Consider the following 18658-nt stretch of genomic DNA (forward strand, 5'->3'; position numbering starts at 1 on the left):
TAAATAAATTTTGACCATAAATAATGAAAAAATCAACAAATATTTTTTTTTGCTTTGTTTTGTTTTGGTGATTAATTGTATTTAACCGGGTAACATAAATAAATGTGGTAACTGCATTGTTATTATCACTATAGAGCTCTTTACTTGCCGTCTCTTGTGATGAAAATTAGTAAAAGGAAAAAGAAACCGAAAGTTGGAGATTTAAGCCAGAATTGAAATCTCAGTCAGTAGTCAGTAGACAGTATAGACGATTCCTCGGGAACTCTTAAATCGAAGCAGTTAATGTTTGCGGCTTTTCTTTTCAGTCATTTTGCGTGCTTATTATTTTCAATATTGTGAGCATTTACCTCAGTAATTCACATAGTCAAAGGTTCGTCGAATCACTACTCTACTCTCTGTTTTGGCACTGGTAGTAATGGAGAGAGAGGTCGGTGTCGCCTTCTGCTATGTTGACACAGAGACCGTGGCAAGATGGTTTAAAGTGTTCCAAGGCTAAATATTAACCAATTTTTTTCTGTACCTGTAATTATTTCTAGCAACCAAAAATGTTGTCAATTTATTTTTTAATGTTGCCATTTATCCGCTTTTATTAAAGTGCCATGTTTGTATTTGTACAGAAATTCTAAATGTAACTCACACTCACGCACTTGGAAAGAGCTGGCAGCACTGATTACAAAACAGTTTGAATTTTGTTTCTATCTTGATTAGAAATTAGTTACAGCAGTTCAAAGTCTGAAATTTCAGACTGAATTTTACCCCAAAATTACCATGACCATTGGAAAATTGTGACCGAAATCGCGTGCTGCTAGTAAAAAATGGTTTTTAAAAGTCAATATGGAGTTCTTATTATATATAGTATACCAAAATGTTCGTCTAAGTCTTATCGAGGACAATGCATTTACATTAATAAAGAGTAAGATAGATAAACATTTCAAAATAACACATTATTACATAATATTAATATGACGCAAATGTTACATAATTAAAAACTCGGCTAGACGTAAGAAACAATTTGCTATATCACTTTTGGATTTATCCCAAATATCTCACTGAAACAATTGCAAATAATTCCCCTCTTTGATTTAAATCATAGAGAATAAAAAGGGGTTTTAGAATTTAGAGTATTTAAATGAAAAGATATAAATATTAACATGTTGCATAATGACATAATGAGTTTATTTTTACCTCTGGCAATTTAATTGCATATAAATAAATTGGTAGATTGAAAAAAGTTCAAATAGATTGAAACGGATTCCCTATTTTAATTAGAAGGAAAGTTCTGGCTTTTAATACTTTGAAAAATTCTGCTGAACCACTTTTGGTTTATTGCTATTACATCATTTGAACTGACAATTAATATAATTTTATTCCCTCCATTCCTCCCCCCCCCCCCCCTCTCTCTCTCTCAATGTGTGGAGGTGTCAAAATTTATAACTAATAGAACTTCTTACCATAATAATTATTAAGGCTAAGGCCTTTAGAATATGGATACAAATGATAATAAACATATCTAAAATATGGGAAAGAAACTTGATGGCAAAATAAAATTAAATTACAGCAAGTGGTATTTTTAAAATATCGGATTTCACAAAAAGAAATATACGAACTTTTAAAACAAAAACTATAAAATGCCCATAAAAAAGTTGGACAGTATGTATTCAAAATAAAAACACAGTAAATAATAGTACTGAAAATATTATAGACTAAATTAAAAATAATACATGAATCAATTTAAAATATAGATATGAATATCGATATCGTCAGGCAGCCATGATGAGAAGATAATGTAAACATGGCATTTAGGCACAGAGTTAAAAAGTGTCTGCGCATAGATATAGAGCCCTGAAATTTGGCATGAATAAAGTTTAGATGTTATTCTAAAACAAAGTTATGCATCTTTAATTGAACCCCCTAAAACGTGAATGGCAATTTCCAGTCACAACTTTCCTATGGGCGAGTTAGGTCACAATTTGACTGCCACTGCTGCTGCTCACTAAACTGCCTATTTTAAAAAATCTTACTCTTACCTTGAACCAGAGGCTCCTACCTTTCCGCTCTTCTCGGAATCATTCCGCTTAATTGGTCTATATTTTGCGAATCTGCATTCAAGGCAAACATTCCGCTTTTCAGCTTTTCAATCGAGGATTTTTTTTTTTAATCTCCAGTAAAAAAATAAAATGTTTTAAAAAATGAGAGCTCTGGCTTATTTCATCATCATCCCCTATGGTCAATTGACACACATGATGAGGTTAAATCCATCCATTCAATGTTTTGCTCTGAGACTGCCAGGGCTTGTGTGTCCTCTATTATTGTTTGACCCCCTTTTCAGTGCAAAGCATGTCATATTAAATAACAATATGTTGATTCTGCTTTTTGGTCTCAAATTCCGCTTTTTATGTACTCTGATTCCTCTTTGGGGCTTTTGGGGGTAGGAGCCTCTGCTTGAACCCGATACTATTGTGGCAGATAAAGAAGAAGATTGACAAAAAAAAAAAAAAGACAGAGAAGAATGGAAAAAATTGTTCCGTTTACCTTAAACCTGACACCACTGTGTCAGATTGATAAAGAAGAAGATTGTAAATAAAAAATAACAAAAACATCACCCCCCCCCCCCCCCCCCCCCGCCACCCCCCGCCCTGGATCTCTCTCTCTCTCTCTCTCTCTCTCTCTTAGTAACTTTCTCTGCCATGTCATTCCTTCCCCTCCTTCTCCCCACCCTCGACTCCAGAACTGCTATTTACTACAGTCAAGGTGGCAACTCAGTCTCTGTGTAAAGATGGCAGCTGAGACCTCTCTCCTTTACAATGCCCTCTGTTTTGTATGTTTTTGTTTTTCTTGGTTTTATTTGTATGTGGCCATGACCTGTAGCCAGAGCTGACTCAGTCGGAGACTAAAAACAAAGTGGCAATTTGGACGAGTCTGAATAGTCTCCCATGACTATTCGGACTCCATAGTGCATGCGCAAACACAAAGGGGGGGGGGAAGGGGGGGGGGGGACTCGAGTCTGCATAGTCTCCTGACTAAAAAACACTTATATTATGACGATTTTCTTTAGTTACTTGTTTCTCTCAGGCTTAAAACTAGAGAATCTTTTCTATTTCTTTACATCTAAATATCTAAGAATGGGCCAGGGTTTCCCTTATCAAGTGGGTTTATATTTATCATTATTATTATTAGTATTATTATTATTATTATTATTATTATTATTATTATTATTATTATTATTATTATTATTATTATTATTATTATTATTATTATCAACTATATTATCAAATATTTGAGGAGAAATAAAGGCTATTATGAACAGGCACTCATCTATTTTAATTTTAATTATTATACGACTGTATTGTGGAAATTAAGAATCAAAACGAATATTTTGAGCCATCAATATCAAACTTGGTCCGATAATAAAGTCTGTAGGTGTGCGCAAATGAATCTGGCTAAAAGGGGATTCCCAACAAGCCTTGATGTACCTGGAGCAGCTGCTTATGTTTCTGTTCAGAAGCACAGTCATGGACTTTGCTTTTGTCACTTTTATTCCCTAAAGTGTCAGTGATTCTGTGCTCATGAGCTTAAATTTAACACAGGCTGTATCGGACAATTTTGAACCCCAAACCCTTTTAAAAAAAATTTAAAAAAAAAATATATATATATATATATATGTATATATATATATATATATATATATATATATATATATATATATATATATGTATATATATATATATATATATATGTATATATATATATATATATATATATATATATATATATATATCATCCTTAAAGATTGACAGATTGAAGTCAAATCAGGTTGCAATGATATTGAAAACATCGCATCTTTATTTTCAGGCCTTACAATGAATCCTGATATTGTGTCACTCTGTGAAAACATTGTTCCAAAGTCTTATATTACTCAAGGATCCCAAGCAAGGAGCACACATGAAAACAAAATACAACATCTGTTGCAGCAGGTAATCAAAGAACAAAAAAGGGAACATTATCATCTCATTCAAGTTGTATGGTCATAGTTTTGGTTATTGTTATAACTTTTTAATTAAAATAATAAGGGTTCATATCAAGCAGTATCACTTCTTAGTCATCACCTTTTCAGATTTTTATCTCCTTGGTAAGGAAAATTATGCAATATGTTATAGAGAGAAAAAAAATCGTTATCCAATTGTGGTTAAATTGTGGTTAAACTCAATCTATTGCGATGTTTTGTTTTGTTATCTGATTTGAGAGAGCATTTGTGATTGTTCCATATAAAGCAAGAGATTCTAAATTTTAGAAATCATTAGAAAAATCCACTGTCTCTACTGGGATTTGAGCCTGTGACATTTCAATTTGAAGGCAGGTGAATATGCCAACAACTCGGCATTTCATGAAAGTTTCACTTGCCAGGTAACAGTTGACCCTTTTGCAGACCTGCCTACTGCTCCAAAAATTTCGTAGAACTACGAATTTTCGGTTCCTAATTGACAATTGCATAAAGATCTTTAATTCAATAAAATTCTTGAAAGCAAAGTTTTATTGCAGAGTGAATATATGAATGAGTTAAAGGCATTAATGGAATTTAAACACAAATTGGTGATTTTTAAAAGTAGTTATAACGTCTGCTGTATTATTACCACTGAAAACTACAACATTTTCTAATTTCAAGTAGGCAGGTCTGCTTTTGAAACAAATCTTTTTTATTGTTCATAATTGTCAACAACTTAAATAGCATATAAAATCTGTCTTCTAATAAATTTGTCTCTTTGAAATTTTTGACCAGACAAAATTGCCTGAAGAAGGATGGTCTGACCAAACAATCGAGTTATTTTTACAAGAGCTTGCTGTGATGGATAGCAACAATTTCATGAACAATTGTGGTGTTGGAGAACGGGAAGCGAGAATTGCTTCAGAGCTTGTTGCCAGACGACATTACAGGTCTAGAGATGCTTAAGTCATAGTCATAGAAAATTTTGTCTACATTAGTAAAACCCTTTTGCAGCTCTGCATTGCTTTAGATGGCACAAACTTGAGTTCTTGAATAAAACTCTCTGCATGTTATCAGGTGTAAAATTAATACCAGGCCACCAGTAACAGCGTTTGTTCTGTCAAAAGAAAAAAATGATAATAGTAAAAGTGCCTTGCAGATATCTTATCCCTTAAAGTTAAGTGTTGTTGTTGGCTCAGGACACTTTGAGGGCTTGGAGCACATTTAGTAGACATTGCACAATATATACTGTCCTGTCTGATACTTGTCAGGACAACAAATATTTTGATGTGGTTTGTGCTTGTAATTAAATTAGTAAATAAGAAACTTTGGTGGGACAGTTGGGGAGGTTTACGTGAGGTATGCTGTATATCACTTAAAACGTGAATTTTGTCTTAAATATATTCTATTTGCCAATTTTGATAGAATTTTAACTACAACATTAACTAGCAAGCTTTCATATCAAATTTAAGAAATTAGTATATAGGGTTCATTATGTTTTTGTTTTTGTTTTTTGTTTTTTATTTTATTTTTATTTTTTTTAATATATTTTTGGTGGGTTTTTTTTTTTTTTTGGACAAATATTTTTATGAGAGAATATATTTTGTTCCTCTTGCCAGATTTGGCCATGGAATAGGACGATCTGGGGACATAACTGCTGTCCAACCAAAAGCTGCTGGATCTAGTGTGATGATGAAGGTTACCAATCGCTTAGTGTTAGACGCTATCAAACTGTCAGGTCAGAATATGTAAATCATACGAATGGCCCATGCACAAGTTTTGTATTATTTGCAAAGTCAACGTCTATGTCAAAGAAACATTTGAATTTTGGTCTTTGACTTCAGATCTTAGTGTCTTTGATGTATGTTCATACAAAATAACATGTGGGCCCACACAGAATAACTACATATCCATTTTCAACCATTGCAAGAAACCAAAGAGCATAATGGGACAGCAAATTGGCACAGAAAAGTAATGAAAGTGATAAGTGATGAAATATATGTCAGCTTTTATTTAGCGCAATATTCACTAAATGTTATCAAAGTGCTTTACAATTGGTCCCTGGAACAATACATGACACCTTTAAGGCACTTTTACAATTTTTTACTACAGAGATAAATTTGTTGCTGACCCATTACTCATTTTGCACGAGAGTATGAAGAGAAAATGTGAGTGAATAGCCTTTTCCATGGACTAAACTTGCATTGTCCATAGCAGGACTTGCACCAGGGACTTACAAGTCAAAACCTGAGTGTCCTACCACTACGCCTTGAACTTGAATATCTGTTATATACTATGTTATTTCCAACTTATGATGAGCTTTATATGTGAATTAGCCAGATTCATGTTCTGACAATGATGATAAGGAAATGTTTTAGACCACTGAATTAAAAGACAATGCTGATCAAATTATTGTAACGAAATTTGACACTCACTCAACACTTAATACCGCATTTTACCAATCATGTTGAAGGGTTAAATCTTTAATTTTAGAAAGTCAGGTGACTCATTGATAGAGCACCAAATGAACGTGCTGAAGTATCCTTGTTCTTCCTACAATGGATTGGTTATAGGACCTTATTTATTTTTTCACATAGAGTTGTTGCTGATTGTCCCTTAATACTTAAAATTTTCCGACTATGAATGATGCTTAGCATTATCTCTTTTATAGTGTATAAGCTCAAAATTTGAGAACAATCCAGACTCAGGAATCCCCGTTTTATTCAGATTTACATGGCAACTTCTTAAAAATTTTTGTGCATTTTTTTTTCTTTTCAATAGAGTTATTTTGTTGACTTAGTTTCTACCATCCTATCTTACAAGGTTTATTCTCTGTGTTTTATGCATACATTGAATTTTATTTGAATCCACAAACCGTGATTGTTGCTTATAACAAGAATGCCACACCCCGTAACTTTTTGGTCTCTTTGTTTTGTTTTTTGCTTTTAAGGGTTTTACGACGCTTGCAACACATTAAGGTCATATAAGCGCCAGTTTTTGGTCTCTATTTCCCCATGTTTTTGTGGGGGTTTTTTTTTTTTGTTTTTTTTTTTTTGGGAAAGGGGGAGGGGTGTTATTTTTTTGTGTTTTGTTTTTTTTTAAATTTATTTACATGGTTATATTTGTTCCCAATTTTATTTATAGGGATTCACAGCGTAACCAATTGTTTTGTCGTTCCCATGGCAACTGGAATGGCCCTAGTTTTGTGTATGTTAACATTGAAATTACGGAGACCCAACGCAAAATATGTCTTATGGCCTCGAATTGATCAGAAGTCATGCTTCAAGTCGATTGTCACTGCAGGTATAATGTATATGTATTCTTATAACATCTAAGAGTTATGAAACATGAATAATCTACATAAAAATAAGAACTCTTAAGCAGTGCTTGCAATTAAAATTACAACAGATAATGATTATATTTTTCAACTTTCAAAAATGACATTTTATGGTTTATTTCATAATTTTTGTTAATATAATTACTCCACAAATCCTGTTCACAAAATGAGAGATACAATCCTTATGATCCTAGAGAAGAGGTGTGCTTTATTTGGATATTAGTTAATACAGAATCGACAAAACTCTCTGTCCACTTTTTTTATCTTGGAGAGTATCATCTATTTCTTCATGTGGGCATAGGTAGTTGTTACAGAAACCTCTGTCAACTAAAATATTCTAAAATCTAAAATATTATTTTTTTAGTGCAAAATATCCCTACGAACAACTTTTAACTCACTCACTCCTAGAGATTTTTACTACTTTCCAAAATGGGGGGGGGGGGTGTATTTAAAATGATCATTTACATAGATGGTTTTATTCAACTACCATTTATATGCAAAAACTAAAAACATTAGCTTTGAAATTACGCCTATAATTTGTTTCAGAAAAATGTAATGAATAGGTATGAGGTAAAAGTAACCCTGGTAAACTACGGATATAGTCGGTGTTAGGGTTGAGTGAGTTAAAGCATACATAACTATTTCAAATCTTATTAGAATATTTCAAAGGCCTGTAGAATATCCTTTGACTGTTCCTTCTTTTAAGGTCGTGTGATCTTACATCCATTAGTATATGATTATCCTCATTATTATTATTATTATTATTATTATTATTATTATTATTATTATTATTATTATTATTATTATTATTATTATTATTATTATTATTATTATTAGACTAAAGCACAGAAAGTATTATATAGTATCAAACAGGATAGATAGTATGTGCTTGGTTAAGAAGCTCACAACATTGCCATCCAGAAGTATAACGGACCACACACAAAACTCTCCGTGAACTTTTATAGACTAGTTAATACAGTCTAGTGAGAATTACTCATAAACGTGGATGGCAAAAAACAATGACAAAGACCAGAATGACGTCATCTTCATTCTATCTATAGAAAACATGTTAGCCTGTCATGCAATAATTCATTTCATTTTCTTCTTGTTGTTTATCTCTTTTAGGTATGACTCCTGTCATCATTGAAAATTTTTTGGAAGGAGATGAGTTGAGGACAGACATGGACGAAATGAAAAGAAAAATAGACGAACTTGGTGCAGATAACATTCTTTGTGTTATGTCCACAACAAGTTGTTTTACACCGAGAGTGCCAGACAGGTGGCTTGAAGAAAAGATGATGAACATATTTCTTTTAGTCTCTATTTAAAATATTTTTTGTTTCATTTTGAGTTTGTAATGTATGGGGGCAAAGTGGCCTTAGTGGTTAGGACATTGCATTGTGATCCAGAAGGTTGAAGGTTCAATCTCCGCTTCAGGCACTTTCATTTTTTTTCCTTGGGCAAGGTTATTAATCCCCAATTTTCTCAGTTTGGACAACATGGGTGATTCCTGTTGACATCAGACATCCTGTTTTATGGATTATCTATATTCTTTCATGGAATGCCTAGGCGACTGGATTTAATGGTGCCCTTCCAAAAGGGTGTAATTTAAAACATTTTTTGAGACATCATGTATGAATGTTTATGAGCAATTCACTGTGAGCGAATTACAAACTTGTTTTAAACATTTAACTGATTACATTATTGGGTTTGCATTATCACTTTTCTCTTAATATAATATTATAAGAAAGATTGGGTTTAGATCATGTAAAATTAATTGATTTCAAGTTTTCAAGCAAGATATTTTACAATGTTTGCTTTTTTAAAAATCACATTGAGATAATGCCAGATTGTTTTAGCTTGTTTTTGTTTTGTTTTGTTGGGGGGGGGGGGGGGGGGGGGGGAGTTGATTTTTTTTCTTTTGCCTTTTTAAGTCATACAAAGTTTTTAATTTAAGTTTTTATCTTTCTAGCTGTTTGGCTTGAATTATTTTTTTTTCCATTGCATCAAGTTATTAATGCAAGGTGTTTTTGTTTTGTTTTTTTCTCCAATTTATATCAGATTGGAGGAAATAGGAATATTGTGTAAGGAAAAAGACATACCTCAGTTAGTCAACAATGCTTATGGGCTTCAAACGTCCAAATGTTGTCATCTCATTCAACAAAGCGCCAGGGTTGGAAGAGTGGATGCTTTTGTACAAAGTCTGGACAAGAACTTCATGGTTCCTGTTGGTGGTGCTATCATTGCTGGTTTTGACAAGAAATTTATCGATGAGATTGGGAAGACATACCCTGGTAATTGAATAAGAAACATCATTTTATTTTATTTTTGTTCTTTTATTGTGATCTTTTTCAGATTCTGTCTACCATAATCTTCATTTTTTTTAAAATAATAAAAAATCACTTGTATCTTCTCCGTGGTATCAGAGTCTTGTTTTACGATTTGTTTGTCAATACTTGAACATTTTAATAGCTGGCCCCCCAGGAAAATGCGACAGATTCGGCCGCGGTGCGGCTGCATAATTTGCCACTTACCGCAATGCGGCCGCATAATTCACCTTTTACCGCATAATTATGCAAAATATGGTTTTTAGCGTGAATTTATGACCATTGTATGAAGAAAAATGAAACCGAAAAAGTCCGACGATGTTCCCAAATACGTGACAGTGACTTCCCTTTAACTTTAAAGGGAGGCTATTCCAATTCCAAGTGTACGATTTGATTTGTCTTCTTGAGATCTAACCAAAACCAAGTGATCACTGCCTTTCTTTCGCTAACCGGCTAAACATTGCTATGATAGATATGCAGTGAAACACTGGTGATCCGAAATGGAAGGGACTATTGACTCTGTTTTTTGGGGGTTTTTTTTTGTTTTGTTGTGTTTTGTTCTTTTTTTTTTTTTTTTTTTTTGGGGGGGGGGGGGGGGGGGGGGGGGGGAGGTTGGGGTGTTTAATAGCAAAACATAGATGCTAACCAATTTCGGTTTAACAGTCTTTCACTGTACATTGTTTAAGTCGGGAGATCCTACAAATACATTTGTATGTAGTATTGGTACCGCCAATACACACCTGGATGGAGTGAGGTTCAAGTGGAGTGCCATATTTTTGGCAGTCCATTTCTGATGAAGTGCCCGCTTTGGCTGCTTGTGCCAAGTGGTACATATATACACCACGATCAACAGCGCTGATGCTGAGCGCAGCTTTTCTGTTTACAATCTGATATTGTCAGACAGGCGCAGGAGTCTTAGCACAACGTCTCTGCGACATCTAGCTTTTCTGTGCTACAACAAAAAAATTAGGTTTTGAATTTGCGTTGTAGTTCTTTAATTTTGAATTGTTTAAATGTACATAAATCAATGGAAAAATTTAGACAGCGATGTATTACTTTTTTCTTGTTTTGCATAATTTGTAATTTCCCTTGCATAATTTGCCTTTTTCCCCCCGCATAATTTGGGATATTTTTTTGCATATTTCCGGGGGGCCAGTAATAGGAAAAGCTGATGAAAAGAGCTAATTGTATCGTTATTTACAGTTATTAAAAAAGTATACCTTTTAAGAGGCAACAGCTTCGATATTAGATGTAATCTCCTGTTGTTTTTTGTTGTTTTTTTTGTTTTGGGATTTTGGGTTTGTTTTTCGTTTTTTATTTTTTTGATATAATTCATTTTATAAGACAATTTCCTGTGGAAATACAAATTATTTCATGAATTTGTTTTAAAAATGGGTTTATTCCTTTTTAAAAGTCACTGAATATATTTTTATAAATGTTATTACTACCTCATTTATTATTTCAAATTTGACGGGTTCTGCTTCTGTACATAAGCCATATATATGCTGATATGCTTAATATTGCTTGTTTATTTGGTTTGTGATTATTTTTTTTTCTTCGTTGTATTTTTTTGGGAGGGGGGGGGGGGGGGGCTTTTCTTTAAAATTATAATAATTTTTTTTTTAGTTCCAATTTCATGTTTGATTCTGTTTTCTTTTTTAAATCTTTTGTTTTATAAGGAAGGGCTTCAGCATCGCCAACAATGGATGTCTTAATCACCCTGTTGTCATTAGGATCTTCTGGATTCAAGAAACTACTTCAGGAGAGGAAAACATTGTTTGAATACTTGGCTACGTCCATGGCTGATTGTGCAGCAAAATTTGGGGAAAGAGTCCTTCAGACTAAAAACAATCCTATTTCTTTAGGTAAACATAAAAGTGGCCAATAATGATAATACTAACAATATCAAGAAGAAGAATCTATGATAATATTCTAATAGAGCTGTAATCACGTGACCACAAAACGGAAAATGCTTATAGGATGTTTTGCAGGGCAGTGAAAAATTCAGACAAATATTGAAATAGTTACTGACACTTTAAGAGGTCATACATCAGGGCATATTTTTTGGTATTTGAATTGCATTTTATATTGCATAAAAGGTTGTGTTTCGTATTTTGATGTCAACAAAATAAATACCCTGAATGAAAGACAAACGAAAAATACTGCATGGTACTGGGACACTGTGTAGCCAACTTTACAATCACGATTTTGGGTAATGCATGTAAAGATGATAAAAATAATAATAACAATTATATTCTAGTGGACTTTAAAAATACGTCACGAGTATGGTGTGATAATAAATATTTCTCAGTGTGTAAGGTCATTGTTATTGTGTGCCCAAATTCTTTTGGTGCAAAGTTTATCTTTATGTTTTGAATGTTTTGGTTCGTGAACAAAATATACTTGAATATGCAGCGGAGGTGATTTTGTCATTTGCGATACTATAAAAGCCTCAACTAAAATGGAATTGGGTTAGATTTGTGGGAACACACAACATTTTTCAATAAAACATCAACAGAATTTCCTTCACAGTCTTTCAACTTCATTGATGCATTTCCTCTCTTCATAGCAGCATTCAGTCTTTCACCATTTGCTAATTCAATGGAATGTTTATCTGGTCAGAATGTTTTATCGAACGAACAAAACTTTGTCTCCTTATTCAGAATATGGGCAGTAGCCCCACAATCAACCAGTAAGTCGACCTTGAATTCCTTTGGTGCTTCATCATTGATTCGAAACGCGAAAGAATGTTCGGTTGTGTCTGTGACCTCGTTGACTTTATCGGTTTTCTTTCTCCGAAACCAACAGGAATATCACTATGATTGTATGCTGAGGATTGTATGCATTGTTAAATTTCTGTTATTTAAACATTTTTAGCAATCATACACTTTTTTAGTGTACGTAATTGTTTCTTGGCTCGTAAGTTCATATAGGGAGTTCAATATAATATCATCTTGCTGCGTTATATCTGATTAGTAGGTGGATTCTGGAAGTCGATACTGTTTATATAATCTTTATGGAGTGAGTTTAGTAATTAATTTAAATATCCAACTATGATATTACTAGTATGGTCTGATTGCCTATCATCAGAATTAGCGCGAGTTATTGGTTTTTTTGTAGGGTTGACAACACTGTCATTGCACTTTCTGCTTTTTTTTGCTTTTTTTCTTTGTTTTTTTTAAACCTTGAGAGTTTTGCATTGTTATTCATGCAGAATTGCTGGTGAATTGTTTGTCAAATGTCTTAACGTAAAGATAAAATTGCCAGTCAACCTTATTACATGGTTATCTTAACTCTGAATCATTTAATACCATGATGCACAATAAACAGTACATCCTCTCATTATTAATTTAAACCATTATTTTCTATGATCACCTTGATGACCATCCTAATTTTACTGACAATCAATCAGAATTCTTCTAATTTCAATCTAGGTGTAACTCTCACAACACAGGATATGAAAATTGAACCCACGGAAATTGGATCAATGCTTTTTACACGCTGTGTATCAGGCACAAGGTGAGTTTGTCTGAGAATAATGTCAATAATCTTTTTCAATATAATTATAACAGATAGAGCATTTGTCATGCTGACAATAATGCTAATTATCCCTCATTTAATGTCACTCTCAAGCTGTCCCGTGTTTCAGCTATTTCACCAACATATTTTTATTTCAAAGGTATGTTTTTGTTTAATATATAATTATAAAATTGGCTTGAAAAAAGATATGCAGTGGTACGACAGAATTTTAATGATTGATTTTAAATTGATTGCAGTGCTGGAAATTACTATGATGATGAAGAATCTTCAAGACTTAGATGTCAATGTAGTGTTATACAAGACTGATCAAACGAAAGAAGTGGAGAGGCAAAAAGTTCCGGAAATTTTTGCGTGCTCAAACACCATGAGATAGGCATTGCCAGAAAATATGGCCAAAATTAATACATTGCTTGATACAGTATATTGTAGGCTGTGCTAAAACATGGAATGTATTGTTTCAAAAAATGTTTTAAAGTTAAGTCCATTGTACCAAAGAACCGTTTGGAGGCTTACAATGCCAAATATAATTTTTTGATTATTATTTTAAAATAAGTAAAATAAATACTGAAACCTAGACATATAATGCAGCACTTTTCAGATCTTTCTCTGTGCGCAATGTATAAATACATCTAATTGCCCTGTTCGCCACTGCAAACCAAAGGTGATATATCACCTCAATAAGGTATTATGTCAAGTTGTACCAGATGAGGAAAAGTCGCTAAAAATATGAAATTTTTTATCAGCTCCTTAAGAATTTGTACTCCTTCTTCTTAATAAGATAAAATAGATGTTGGCATAAGTCTCATATTCCTGGCTAGGCAGGAATTCAATTTTTATCATCTAAACCGCCCAGACTTAAGACAATGGACAATACTATCATCATCTTTTTTTTCTTCACACCCATGTGCATGGGTGCAAGATTTCCGGTTTTTTAAGTGAAATTTATTTCCAGCATTTATTCCACCTCAAATAATACCATTTTTAGGCATAGGTCACATTTCAAAATAAGTTTCAGGCTTTTTGAATTTGTTTGAAATGGATTTTATGCTTTTTTTACCTACTTGCACCCATATATGTGACTTCAAAACCATTGGACAGCAATGATCACCATATAAAAATGTTGGTACCTACCTTTGTTGTCTTGGTATAATAGGAGTAGTTATAGATGTCGTTATTTTAGTTATTGATATTGTCAATTACAGCACTATTCGGCTATAATGGTTTTTATAACAATAGTGGTGGTTGTATTAGATAATAGCAATTGTTTTAAGACATTACTTTCTGATATTTTTTCCAGCCCAACAATAGTAAATTTAAATTTAAATGCATTTTATTATGTCTTTTTTCTTTGGGGCTATTTCGAGTTAATTTTATGCTGCACCTAGTACATACGACTACCTTGACATACGAATTGGAGTGGATAATGAATATTTTTTCAATATGTTTGTCATTGTCATTCTTAATGCAATGGCAAAACATAATTAAAAATTTAGGAACCCTTTATAAAAAATTACTCCAAGTGGTCGCCTATTTAAAAATTCTATTGTTACAAATACACTGCAGCTCACTTATAGCAACATCCTTGACAATGAGTAGTCCAGGCAGGGAGGCACTTACTGCGTCTTCTACCCCCCAGTATCTGTTTTCCAACATGCTTTCTGTCTTTGTCTTGGAATGAAATTACTTGGTTTTGTCCTGGCACTGGCCGGATACTACCCGAGCTGGGAGTGATACAGTCAGTTTTGGGAGATGATATTTTTTTCCTTGTAAACCATCTCTCTGTTATGCACTGTAATATGTTTTATTTACAAATTAAATATGATTGGTAAACATTTGAGTGTATTTCTCTTGGTGGGGACCTGTGCTTGTGTCTGAATGAGACTTAGGTGATCTCAAATTAAATACTTTTATAGCGTGCACTTGGAATCTACATCTGTTTCCTATTTGAACCAATTCCCCTTTGTCTTCCCTTTTCTTGGTTGCTTTAATGGTAATTCTAGAACATTTTACAATCCCACTTTCTTCCTTTTTACAGGCGCTGATATGACCTTAATGTGTTGCAAACGCCGTAAAACCCTTAAAAACAAACAATGAGTAGTCCAGATTCTTTTCCTTTATACCATTAGTAATAAACAAAACTCACCATAACGACTTACATTTTATAAAAAATCCACGACAATTTCAAATCGATTGTCAAGATAAAATTTCTGCTCCATTGAAAATATTGATAATATACAGTGCTCTCAACTAATAGGGCATGAGGCCTCTGCGCTGGAGTCGATTCTGACCCTACTTGAACTGAAGTAAAATTAACAGAGACACACTCATCATACTAATCTTCCCTGCACATCCTTCACCTCTCTTCTCCCTCCCTCCCCTCTCTCTCCCTCTATTTCTTTCTCTCAAAGCTGACAAAATAATGATGTAGAAGGACATTTCTGTCTAGTATGTCTAGTACAGGCTTCCCCATAACAGCTTGTCCACAATCATCTATAACTAGGAGAAAATCTGATAAATCAAAGTCAGTTTCAGTTCTGATATCTATTTGTCACTTTATCTTGTTATAGAAACTTTACCTAAAATATAGATTGATAATTTCACGGGTCACACATTGTACTGTGTAATTCTTGGTGCTTTAGCCCCCGACCCACCCATATTTGGTTGCTCTGATTCCCAATGTGTTATCAAGAGGTTGCATTGTATATTATTTGAAATCAGACATTTTCAAAACCTGTTCAAAATAAACACTATCAAATATTGGTGATCTTGCATCCTTATATCTATATAAAATAAATTTTGCCAGTTCCATGTTTACTATTTTATTTTTAAAATTTTTTTTCAGAGTCGTTGCCCCAAGCAAAAATAACACAGTCAGCGGTTATACTTTCAAAAATTTTGGCGCCCATAGTGACATTTACCCATGTGCTTACCTAACTGCCTCAGGAGCTATTGGAATGAAGAAAGATGATGTTGATTTGTTTATCACTAGATTGGCAAAAGTTTTGAGCAAGGTCAAAAATATAAAAGATAATTCACCTGAAAACAAGGAAAGAGCTGAAGGACATGATGGAATTCGTTAAGTAGGCTACACCAAAAATGACATGACATTTTTTAATATTTTTTTAAAAAGCACTTTGAGACAGGATTGAAGGATTATACAAGGCTTTGTTGATTTCTTCAATCTTAAGCAAAGAGAAAGTAACAGACTTAGAAGATAAACATGTATCATTAACTGGGGTAACTTTGCCTCAAGGGGAAACTTTGCCCTGTTGAATTTGGAGCATTTTGAGTAATCTCAACCTTGTTGCAGTTATTTTACAGTTAAAAGACCTTTGTTTTTTATCTCAGGAAATAATTGTCACAAAACTAAAGATCCCAATTGGTCCAAATTGAAAGTGGTAAAGTTTCCCCTGAAGGCAAAGTTACCCCATTTGACGCTATTAGTTACTAAGGTGAAGGAAATTAAAATATCAATATACTCCAGACGTGCTTCTACGTATAACTATTTAATTTATGTGAATTTAAATGCCTACTTTATATTTTTTTAATGGAAAAAATAATTATAGAACAACCTTCCTGTTGGCATCAAGCTTTTGAGCATTATTGAATATTGAGATCTTTATTTAAAGGTGCATTTCAGTCAATCTGAACTTTTTTTTTTTTTTTTTTTTTTGATATGTCGTGACATTGGCAGTGCAAATGAAGTTGAAGAATAAGAAGAAAAATGCTACTATACAAATGAATTGGATATCAATAGTCAAAACAGCCAAGTGGATTTAGTTCCTTCTCTCTACTCACCCGCTCGCCTCCTTCAGGGGACATGTTAGATAGAATGGCTGGCTGAATTAGATTGGGCAAGGGATTTCATTAACAAACTGAATTTAAAAAATGGAGTCCCATAGTCTTAATTTAACTTTAAAGACGACCTTATCCAATTCAATTAGAAATTCTAAGATAATGGTGTGGACAGACAATTGCATTATCTCTTATATACTGACTTCTGTGTGACAAAAGTGAAATTTTAATTTGATTCATACATTCCAAAAAAAAAAAAGAAATAAGTATGATAAATTCTGTCTACTTTATGTTCAATTTACATAACATGTAAACCATCAATTATGTTTTGGGGTTGACTCTTTTATTTTTCGGGGGGGGGGGGGGGGGGGGGGGGGGGGGGGGTATTATCTTTGGATTTTTAGGGGGGCAGGAGGGTTTGGCTTTGTTTTTTTTCTTCTTTTAACTTTAAAATATATTTGATGATCTTTACTGATAAATAAATCTTGTGTATCATACTTAATTACTACACTTGTTCTGTTTGTTGTATATCACCCTGTGATTTATGCTTCTTTTTTCTATTCTTGTAAAAATGTAGAAGATTGCAGGGGAAGATCCAGGCGCATTTTTTAAAAAAAATTCATCCCTAAAATAGGACTTCTGTCGTGAAGGTTTAAAGAAAAGTAAAATTAGTTTTGTAAAATTAAGTTCACTGAAGTAGTTTGTTTTAAGACTATTATTATATATCAGTACTTCATCGTAACCCCACTGTGTATAGCTCTAATCCCAGAATTTAATTCCTGTGATGTGGTAGTGTGATCTTTTAGTCATAAAATAACTCAGATGAGGATTTAGGATTTGAGCTTGTGATTAAACACCTAATATGGCCTAATTTTACACCCATTTTCCCTTGCAGTGATTGCAGAGCTGGCTCTGTTAGGTCTCAGAAAGACACTACTTCAGGATTTTTAGCCAGGTATTCATTGTACACCCGAGTATGATAATGATAAGATAATGTGAGTAAAGAGCCTTTTTGAAAGACTCAACTACACTCGAGCACGGTTATGTGGTCTAGTCGTATGACACTCACTTTCGGATCGGAAGGTCCTGGGTTCGAGCCTCGCGTTTGGAGCATAGTTGAGTCCTTGGAAAAGGCTCTTTACTCACATTCTGTCACCGTACTCAGGTGTAAAATGAGTACCTGACCGTTAACAGCGCTGTCTTTGTCCAAAAAATTGCAATATCGCCTAACAGGCGTTATGTCCCGTCCTACACTTTATATGTTGCTGTTGACCAGGGACCCCTTGTAAAGCGCTTTAAGCATGTTTAGTGGATATTGCGCTATATTAAAAAAGCTCAAAATTCCTCGAACTCATTCGAATGTCCCAATTTTTTTTCCGTATTATTCTTTGTTATCAATCCTTTCCTTTCTCGAACTAATTTCACTCAACCAACGTAAAAAATGAATAAATTAATGGGGGGGTTTTTCCGTAATTTTACGAATTTTAGACAAATTTCATGGCCAATTACAAAAATATGAAATTGAATGTAAAATTACGAATTTGAATTCTCAGTAGTACTTAAATAATGATGATAATAATACTAAGAAGAAGAATAAAAAGAATACTATTACTACTACTACTACTATAACAATAATAATAATAATAATAATAATGGCCGGAGTCTGGCTGGGAGGGA

The 18658-nt window shown here is 33.4% G+C and overlaps 1 protein-coding gene across 3 annotated transcripts; it reads left to right on the plus strand.

The window, feature by feature from the left end:
• The first annotated feature begins 192 nt into the window (after positions 1-192).
• LOC144964803 (O-phosphoseryl-tRNA(Sec) selenium transferase-like) lies at positions 193-17244 on the plus strand. 3 transcript variants are annotated; one of them, XM_078899438.1, is made up of 10 exons: positions 193-370; positions 3853-3974; positions 4778-4932; positions 5602-5720; positions 7127-7285; positions 8445-8598; positions 9381-9613; positions 11326-11511; positions 13081-13165; positions 16029-17244. In XM_078899438.1, the coding sequence occupies exons 2-10, from the start codon at positions 3861-3863 to the stop codon at positions 16264-16266; spliced, it is 1443 nt and encodes a 480-aa protein (XP_078755564.1). In that variant the 5' UTR covers positions 193-370; positions 3853-3860; the 3' UTR covers positions 16267-17244. The 3 variants fall into 3 exon arrangements, with proteins under 3 accessions (XP_078755564.1, XP_078755566.1, XP_078755565.1); XM_078899440.1 differs by having other exon boundaries at positions 213-230; XM_078899439.1 differs by lacking the exon at positions 193-370 and adding an exon at positions 420-522.
• The last annotated feature ends 1414 nt before the right edge of the window (positions 17245-18658 follow it).

This window comes from Berghia stephanieae, chromosome 2 (assembly GCF_034508935.2).
Source record: "Berghia stephanieae isolate SIO BIC M18660-M18661 chromosome 2, UCSD_Bste_1.3, whole genome shotgun sequence".
NCBI lineage: Eukaryota > Metazoa > Mollusca > Gastropoda > Nudibranchia > Aeolidiidae > Berghia > Berghia stephanieae.